Source organism: Phoenix dactylifera, chromosome 2 (assembly GCF_009389715.1).
Source record: "Phoenix dactylifera cultivar Barhee BC4 chromosome 2, palm_55x_up_171113_PBpolish2nd_filt_p, whole genome shotgun sequence".
Lineage (NCBI taxonomy): Eukaryota > Viridiplantae > Streptophyta > Magnoliopsida > Arecales > Arecaceae > Phoenix > Phoenix dactylifera.
The window spans coordinates 10,789,398-10,798,827 of record NC_052393.1 but is presented as its reverse complement, the minus strand read 5'-3'; the positions used below and the strand labels follow the sequence as shown (position 1 = coordinate 10,798,827).

The following is a 9,430-nucleotide window of genomic DNA, read 5'->3' as shown; positions in this document are numbered from 1 at the left end:
ATTTAAGTGTCAAAATTATTTCTTGCACCACATACACCAAGATAGCGTGGTTGTGCAAGCGTACGATGAATAGAGTTCATAGAAAACGAGACGAAGTAATTGGTGTGACACATGACCACATGGTGTAGGGTGTAATTTCTCTAGGAGTGCCTATGTTTATTTTGATTTGTTTGTGTTGATTCTGGCGCCCTATCTAGAAGAACTTAGATGTATTGTGCATCTTAAGATTTGTATGTGACAAATGATGTAATACAAGTGCTGGCACATGCGTACGTTGAAATGATTATTTATTGAACATGAATATGAAAATACGACATGAATCTCAAAATATATGATGCACTATATTATGATTCACTAACATCTCTCACCTCACCAAATATAAGGAATGATATATAGACTTTTAGCTTTCATATTCGAGTTGGATTAGATCAACATGCTATTCCAAAATTTTATATAAATGTCAACTTGATCGAGCTTAAGGGCATGTTTGATGCGCGATCGGAATCGAAATAGATTAGAATGAGAATCGGATAGCCATGTCCCCAGCATATTTGATTTATGGTCGGAATCAAAATCGGAATAAAATTTGAATACTAGAAGAGAATAGAGATTGGGTTTAGGAGGATTGAGACATTGCCATTCTTTTTGGAATCTGAATGGGACTCCTCTTAACGAAACAGTTGGAATGAGAGTCAATTACTCTTATTTTTATTTTAGAGTCCGACTTTTTCAAACTAAATATATCCTAAAATCCTTGGACCCCTTCCTAAGCATTTCATAGTCGATCCATCTCGTCCCATTTAGGTGCATGTTGACCAGTCCCTATTGCACCCATGCCTACAACATTCCACTGCATAATAATCAAATCAAATTGATCATCTTCTCGGCGATCCTTGCCCACGCAAGGTAAAGACAGACAACGTTATAAAGCCCGCACAGCCCAAGCCTCTACCCTCTCCTTACTCGCATGCCTCGTCCTACTCCCTCATCATCAACCATGCATCTCATCTTATCATTCCTACTATTCCTCACTCTCATTTCCTCTCTCCCATCTCTCTCCCTCTCCTTCCCCGACTCCAAACCCATAGAATGGTGGTGTCGCAGCACTCCCCACCCACACGCCTGCCGCTACTATCTCGCTCACTCCAAGTCCCCTGAACAACCCAAGGACGAACACCAATTCTACAAGCTCCACCTCCAACTCACCTACGACCTCACCGCCCGCGCTGAGGGCCACCTCGGCCGCCTTGGACGTCGGTGCCGCACCGCGCCCGAGAGCAAGGCCTGGTTCGATTGCTGGAAGCTCTTCGGCAACACCGTCCTCCAGCTCAACCGCACCCTCCACCCCCAAAAGCCCACCTTCACCGCCCTCGACTTCCAGACCTGGCTCAGTGCCAGCCTCACCAACCTCGAGACCTGCCGCAAGGGCTTCGCTGACCTTGGCGCCTCCGCAGAGATCATCCACCCAGTCATGCACTACAACATCTCCGACCTCATCAGCAACTGCCTCGCCATCAACCAGCCCAACGGCACCACCAACACCACCGCCGCTGTCGACGTCCCAAGCTTCACGTCGGTCGCCAACAGGAAGCTATTACAACTTTCAGCTCGGCCCAATTTCATCGTGGCAAAAGACGGCTCCGGGAACTTCCGGACTATCCAAGCGGCTCTTGACGCCGCCGCGGCATTACGGTCTCGCACACAGAGCGGCAAGATCGTGATTCGAGTGAAAGCCGGAGTGTATGTTGAGCACTTACAGGTAGTAAGCAGTCTGAGTGATCTCACCATGGTCGGCGATGGCAAGGGGAAGACAATAATTACCGGTAGTCGGAGCGTGGCTACAGGCTCCACCACCTTTAGCTCCCCAACTTTCAGTACGATTTAAACCTTTTGTTCTCTCCCTAAGCTTTAGCAGTAGCTTCAGTGGTGTAGATGACTAACCATTGCATAATATGTACGTACGTAGGTGTGTTTGGCGATGGATTTATAGCTAGCGACATCACATTTCGCAACACATTCGGTCCAGGATCTCAAGCAGTGGCACTGCTATCAGGATCCGATCGATCCATTTTTTATCGATGCAGCTTCGAAGGATACCAAGACACTCTCTGTGTCTTCACTCAGAGGCAATTCTACCGAGAATGCGACATCTACGGCACCGTCGACTTCATCTTCGGCAACGGGGCGGTGGTGCTCCAGAACTGCAACATTTTCGCCAGGAGGCCCCGGCCGGGCGAGTCAAACGTGATCACCGCACAGGGCCGGACCGACCCGAACCAGAACACCGGCATCGTGATCCACTCCTCCGCCATCCTCCCGGCGGCCGAACTCTTGCCGGTGCGCGGAACGGTCCGTTCATACCTTGGCCGGCCATGGCAGCAATACTCGAGGACAGTGTACCTCCGGAGCTCCATGGATGCCATCATCGATCCAGCCGGGTGGCTGCCGTTCAACGGTAATTTTGCACTGAATACACTGTACTACGCCGAGTTTGGGAACACTGGGCCGGGGTCGGCGCTGTCACGGCGAGTGACGTGGCCGGGCTACCACGTGATCAAGCGGCCGTCGTTGGTCAGGCAGTTCAGTGTGGGGCGGTTCATCGCCGGCAGGACGTGGATACCGTCCACCGGCGTGCCGTTTAATGCAGTTCTTTGATGTCAACACGTCTGGTCATTGTCATTGTTACCTATTAGTTTATAACTAGGAAAGTTGGCAGCGTTGAACTGGAGATTAGTGAAAGGAGACCTTCTCCTCTCACCATTTATAGTTTTACTCAATTGATCTAAAAAGTTGGGAGCGTTTACTCTATTTATTTGGGTGGGCGTGCCATGTATCCACAAGTTCTACCGTTTTTATTGTACTAAATCGACATTCATAATACTAAATGGTATGGCGCCACTCAGGCTTCTAGACAGCTTACACATTTGCAAATATAGTATTAGACGAGGTAAATAATTAATAGTTTAGATTATTGCTGTAGTTTTACCTCATTTCTTTTTTTTCAAATGGGTGCTCTGATTTCTAAGTCTGGGTCTTAAAATCTACAAGCTTATAATTGGCACAATGTGTGAGATATGTTTTCTTTTTCTTGTTTTCAAACTAGTTTTGCAGCATATAATATACTTGATGCAAATATACGCTTAAGCACTTTACATTTGTTTTATTGAAAAAAAATGTTAGATAATATTAACCTTTAAATAGAGGAGAGGATAGATATGGTTTACTCTCTTGGAATAGTATAATATATTATATAATTATTTAGTAGCAGTTGGATTAGTAAGAAACTTTGATAATTGATGTATCTATATATTTTTTGATAATTGGTCTGAATAAATATTTTAACGAAAATACAAAAACTTGAATATAGTTTTTTTTTTAAATACTGAGAATATTTTATTTTTTTCAGATGGGGGCTCGGCTGGTTCATACTTCATACTTATTAGTTTAGACTATCGCTTTACTTTGACCCCTTCTTTTTTTTTAAAAAAAAAAAAAAAGGGTGCTCCGATCCGTAAGTCTGGATCTTAGAATCCATTGGCGTCAAAGTCAGCACTCAGCAGCCGCAAGTTCGAGGAGATCGCTAAAGTGGCGCATGGATTGAATGCATTGGCTTTTTGTTTATTAATTAAGTTTTCAGAGGGGATTTGAGAGATAGAGTGTCCGGTTCTAGGGATTGGACCGGGAGAATTTAATGCGCGCCTCGCTCGGCGGATCCGCTCCCAGTCGGATCCAGTGCGCGCTTTCTTGGCGTTCGCTGTATCGTGACAAGAGCCGGGTTTGATAAGCCAGCTTTTCAAGCGAAGATACCCATCAAGGCGCGCATACCGCACGGACCCAATTACTAAACAAGTCTGTTAATATGTGACAGGTGATTTCGCTCAATGGAAATCTCCCGAAAAAGAAAAAAATTTTACGGAGCTGATCTCTCTCTAAGCATACTCGTCTGGTTCTCCTTGCATGAGGATATTGAAAGGAAATCATCTTGGACAGGAGAAGCAAGAAATTTATTTACTAATTATTTTTTTTAGATTTAAAGAGAGTAAAACCTGATCAAAGCTTATCGTACCATGAAAAAATGAGCATGTATAAGCAAAATGAAGAAAAAAAAGTGCAGGAAAATATGTTAGCATGCTAACGGAGAAGATTTAAGAAGCTGAGAAGAAAACAAAAATCATATGTAAAAACGTTTAAAGCGAGTAGACTTAACGAGAAACTAATATGGTATAGAAAAAGTATATATAGACGCTTGTCTTTATTGCATGAGAGTTAGAGAACGGATCCTCTTCAGTTTGGAGACTTTTGAGATCCATCCAATCCCAAATGTCGAATTGTATGAAGCGAAAAGGACCTCGACATAATTAAAGTTGTGAGTATTGCTCTTTGTTTCAAAAAAAAAAAATCTAAACTTTGTAGGCGTGTAAAAGTTCAAATTATGCTCAATGATTTGTTGCTGCTTCTTCCACTGAAAGTCAAGGTTACAAAATAACCTCTTTTGGGATTTCAATTTTGTTTTAGCAAATTATGCTGTCTTCTGGGAATAATGGCCGTTTGTTGATCAAGCTTTGTGGGGCGAAAAAAATGATTGATATAGGCGGATGTGTGCCATCGTAGTGATGATGCAATCTATTGCGGTACACAGATGCCCACCAAGAAATTAAATTTGTGATAAATCTGAAAATGGTTCTGTTGGAGGGCGCCGAATTTAGTCCCACATCGGCTAGTAGCGAAAAGGTTCTGTACCTTAATTGAGAGGCAAAGCTCTTTTCTCTCGAGGCGCCGGCAAAACCGTGAACAATGGGGGACCAGAAATGGCCCGTTGCACAAAGCTCCGGCCAAAGAGCCGTTCCCGCAACAGGTTCGAAAATAGTTGCACACTTGCCTGGGCCGCGTGAGAAGCATTCATGACACCACCTTGCGTATGATGCCAATCCTAATGTGTGTTATGTTGCATACGAGATGGAGGTCTGGACACGGTAAATTGCGTTGGGTTTGGATTAGGTTCCGTTCTTAACCCACATAGCACTTTCTAAACGTCATGTACATGCTATACAAGCGGACATTTTGTATCAAACTTTGTTCTTGTCAGTAATTTCAAAGTAACAAGAATGCATCTCAGTATTGGTGCCTGGCGCTGGATGCTAGTGGGATTTGCTTATAAGTTAATCGGAGTAAATATATGTCAAACATGTGATTGGAATTCCAGTCTGAAATGTACTGGGAGGTGCGTAAAGTGTACGCGGAGTATTAGCTAATCAATAAGTGTGAACTTTGTCTATTAACACTTAACAGTGACAGACCACCATTGAATTATGTCAATTTGGGAAGCTATACTGCTATACTACTAACATCATTATTGGCAACTTGCTTGGTTTGCATACAATAGTTTCTTCTTTTTTTAATAACGCGAGTGACTTTGCCTCCCTTACATCCAGAAAAAGAAAAATCCTCTGCTTAATCAATATTCTATAAATTGGTTAACTATTATTTTTCAAGTGTTATAAGAAAACAGATATTCCGGTATTCTGTGATTAATGTTTAGCTAATGCTGGCTTTCTAAATAAGCAGAGTTTCACATGTGCTCTACAAGGAGTCCCTTGAGCCAAGGATAAGATTCCTATTGCAATATTTATATGGTCCGAATTTAATGCCCACAAAAATTGTAATTGTCAGCTTAGTCGATAAATGGCTGAGCGATATATAGTGCTTGCAATTAACAACAGGGCAGACCTCCAAGAGAATAGCATGGATGATTATGACCGGTTGCAATCTTGGGGCAGCAAATTAGGAAAGATGTAACAATTTGTTCGAGGATCTTGTGGTCAGATCCCAATGGACTCTCGACCTCCTCTTTATACAAACTAAGTCAGGGGATCCTAGGTATCAAATCATTTACCTCGCTCATAGCTCGTAGCTGGTATTCTTCAACTCTCCTTTCTTCCTTAAAACTTTGTTTTACTAAAGATCTGCCTAATTTATGAATCAGAGGGTCCTATGCTAGACCCGTTCCAACAGCCTCTAATTTAGAAATCAGAGGATCTTATACTACATGCCAACCTTATCCAAGCCGTTCAATCACTGTCATCAGCACCAACTCCATTAGGTCAGATTTTTTACAGCAACAAATACCATTGGGAATTCTCTCGGAGCTATGTGAGGAAAAGCTTCCTAAACTTCTCTCTATGTTTTTATGTGAATGACTTCGCTTTTTATGTTTTTATGTAAATGTGGCCCACGGTAGAGGCTGGAGAGCAAATTTTCTACGGACAATAGTCCATAAAGACACTATGCGTTTAGCTTAAGTCTTGGACTATTGTTAAGAATAAGACTGGGGGCGTGTGGCTAGGTGGTTTTCTTGCATCTTATTTATCATCAAAGACAGGAAAAACAAATTGCTGTCCAGGAAAATTTTATTTTAAAAAAAGACTGTTTCTTTTTTTTGGAAAGATCATTTGTTAATGCGAGAGTAATGGAAAATGGACTCTTTCGTTATTGAACAAAATGAAAAGGATGAGGGAAGCTGCTTGTAGCTATTCGGAATGCAGTCCTTTGCCATTACTTGAGGAGAGGCTCCGCAGCCAAAATTCAGGCCCCCAAACCCACCCGTCTCTTTGGAGAAGGATCTACTCTGGTGGCTAGCCTGCACGCAAGAAAGCACATATTCTAGTTAGGCACTGAAATTCAAGGAATAAAAATAGGGGAAGGGAGGTGAGGGAACTTGCATGCTTTTCTGAGAAACGAAAGGAAGACCACGAAGAGGGCCACTCCTGCCAAGATGCCCACGATTATTGCTACAGTTTTTCCAATCTCATCGCCAGGGTATGCTATCCAACCAAAAAAAAGCAATGGCAGTTAGCATGAACAAGATGCCCACGAGGCGCTTCCATATATAGCCATCCACCAACTACATGAACAGGTAATTTTGTAAGGAAGTAATTGCAATCCAGAATCTCATCCAAAATGGTTGGCCGAAAGATATTATTTAGATTTTTTTGATCATGTATAAGTACCCAATATCTATCCAGCGAGTAATCAATGTGGAACTAAACACGCGCCTGCACGGTTTTCATAGTAATCCTTCAATAGATGTCCTCTGATCCATCGCCGGAATTGGTGTCTCTACCGGCATTTCTTCCCAATGGATGATATGCATGAGCAAGACATCACCAATTTGGACGAATTAAAAAAAGGAAACTCTTTGTTTAGAATACACTGCAGAGTGATATCAGCAAGTGCGTACGGAGAGTGTTTTAATGGTCGATCGGTACTTAATCGATTCATGGGCAGCACCAGGAAATCAGTTTATGGTGCTCGTTTTAATTTGCAGCTAGAAGTGGGAGCACTTGAGGTAATGATGTGGGCGGCTCATTTTGGTTATATAATCTAAAGGGCAATTTAGTGGTCTCCTTTTAACAATATATAAGTTATCCTGATATAAAAATGATCAGCACTGTGGCTTTAGTAGGACTAAGATTGAATTCAATATCTTGTGGTGACAATTAAATAATTAAATCTAAGAGACGATGTTCTGGAGTGAGCATACAAGTAAATCAGTGGCTGAATCTCCTTTTCCGGAAGATTCTGATCAGGCCCTCCATTAATTTATTTTTAAATTTAGACATCAATTTACGCATTTCATTGGAACGATCAAATAACAATTTTAACAAATTTTAAAGATCGTGAGGCTTTTCCTAAGTTTTCTAACCAGAAAAAAAATGTTTGCAAGTGATTGCAAAAGTAGGATGTAATGCAACTATAATGTAGTTTCAAGGATGATAAGATTGTTCTACGACACACTTATTTAGAGAAAAAAAAACTTCATATCATGGTTTAAAATATCACCTCTTGCCATTAGGTTTGTCTTACAACTTCTTTAGCAAGCCAGCCGGAAAATAAATTTTGTGGTATGCTCGATGGGACAGTACGAAGCGAACACACCCATTCATGTGTCATGATGCGATAGGATAACAACAAATTCAATTTGACGAAAAAACTAGAATGATCCTATTGCATAAGGTTTAAAATCTTATTTCACGATTCCCACTTTTTGCTTAAAAATTGGAATAGATTGAAATGAGAATTGGAATGGCTATATTTCTCATGTATTTAGTTCGCGACTGAAACCGAAACCGAAATCAGAATGAGATTAGCTAGGGGAGAGTTGGAATTAGATTTTGGGAGATTGGGGCATTTCTGCTTTTATAGAATTGAAATAGAATGTGAGTCCTCCAATCAAGCAATTGAAACGGAAGTCACTTATTCTCATTTCTAGTTCAGGGAGCATAACTCTTCCTAACCAAAAATGCCCTAAAGATAGTGGATTCACTCAAGGACCAGAAATTCCTTAAGAAACTTAGTCGCCAGTGTCCTATTTCAAGTGGAACCCATGACAACCCTCTTGTATCAAAGGCAGAGCTAAGGCAGGAATTGGTGTTCTATGTTCCTTGTGCAATCTAATCCTTCGCAAAATTTAAACGTTTATCGAAGTTCATCCTGGATCCGTTAAGGCACTCCAAACTTTTAACAACACCCAAAGGGTTGTCCCTTCCACTCACTCAACAACAAAATTTAACAAACACGAAGCATAAGAGCAGCACAACAGCGCATGGCTTCAAAGTTCAAACCTTACCTGTTGTAGATCGGAAGTAGTGCCCGGAGGCCCAATACCTAGCATAGCACTGTGCCAAGTAAACGTCCGCGGCCATCGCCGACCCGCAGGAATTCTTCAGCTGCCCAACGGCCTGAGCCAAGCATGAAGTGCAGTCGGCTGAGTTCAGATCCCCGATGCACTGAGCGTAGCCCTGCACCGTCCCGGAGCTGCTAACTCGAAACCCCACCCCAGTTTGGAGGTCGGCGAGCACGTCATCCCTCCGCCGGAAGAATTGCTCCTCGTTGCTCGTACTCGAGCTGCACTTCCGGTACACCAGGCTCGTGTCAGCCCGCCCGAGGAAGTTCTCGTTGCTGTACCGCACCAAGCAGCCGTCGAGCTGCAGCGAGGCGGCGTAGGAGTCCGGGCAGACCAGGTTGAGCTGGCCTACGGCGCTCTGCACGCACGCCGAGCAGTCATCGGCCCTCAAGTCGTTGCGGCACTGGTAGAGGCCGTAAACGGCTGCGCCGGGAGGTGACGCGGAGTCGTTGCCTGTCGCAAAGCTGTTGTAGGTGGCCTGGGAGGCGGCGGCGGCGACGGAGGTGAGGAGGGAGATGAGGTTGGTTTGGGAGGGGGTGCCCGGCTGGAACTTGGATGGGGAGCAACTGGAGTAGATGAAGTTGGCGGCCTTGGCTCGATGGATGGGATGTAAGAAGACAAAGAAACAAAAGAGGAAGGAGGGGAAGGGTTTGTGAAGTTTCTTGAAGGACATGCTTGTGAGCCTGACTATACTTGTTTTGTTTTGCAGAGCTTCATTGAAGTATTAGGAGTGCTATGGCTTTATCA

The 9,430-nt window shown here is 43.2% G+C and overlaps 2 protein-coding genes across 2 annotated transcripts; one reads left to right on the top strand and one right to left on the bottom strand.

Annotated features, from left to right (window-relative positions):
- The first annotated feature begins 953 nt into the window (after window positions 1-953).
- Window positions 954-2,919, top strand: LOC103712206 (pectinesterase-like). Its single transcript, XM_008798669.4, has 2 exons — window positions 954-1,874; window positions 1,967-2,919. The coding sequence occupies exons 1-2, from the start codon at window positions 968-970 to the stop codon at window positions 2,653-2,655; spliced, it is 1,596 nt and encodes a 531-aa protein (XP_008796891.3). The 5' UTR covers window positions 954-967; the 3' UTR covers window positions 2,656-2,919.
- A 3,461-nt stretch (window positions 2,920-6,380) lies between these two features.
- On the bottom strand, window positions 6,381-9,430 carry LOC103723262 (plasmodesmata-located protein 8). The gene is made up of 3 exons (XM_008814139.4): window positions 8,627-9,430; window positions 6,720-6,821; window positions 6,381-6,637 (listed from the first exon to the last, which is right to left on the bottom strand). The coding sequence occupies exons 1-3, from the start codon at window positions 9,354-9,356 to the stop codon at window positions 6,633-6,635; spliced, it is 837 nt and encodes a 278-aa protein (XP_008812361.2). The 5' UTR covers window positions 9,357-9,430; the 3' UTR covers window positions 6,381-6,632.

Bases quoted from the DNA above. Each gene is read 5' to 3' on its own strand.
- LOC103712206 (XM_008798669.4), top strand. From the start codon at position 968: ATGCCTCGTCCTACTCCCTCATCATCAACCATGCATCTCATCTTATCA. The intron at 1,875-1,966 runs GTACGATTTAAA...GTACGTACGTAG, and splicing joins CTTTAGCTCCCCAACTTTCA to GTGTGTTTGGCGATGGATTT.
- LOC103723262 (XM_008814139.4), bottom strand. From the start codon at position 9,356: ATGTCCTTCAAGAAACTTCACAAACCCTTCCCCTCCTTCCTCTTTTGT. The intron at 6,822-8,626 runs GTAAGGTTTGAA...TTGGTTGGATAG, and splicing joins CTACTTCCGATCTACAACAG to CATACCCTGGCGATGAGATT.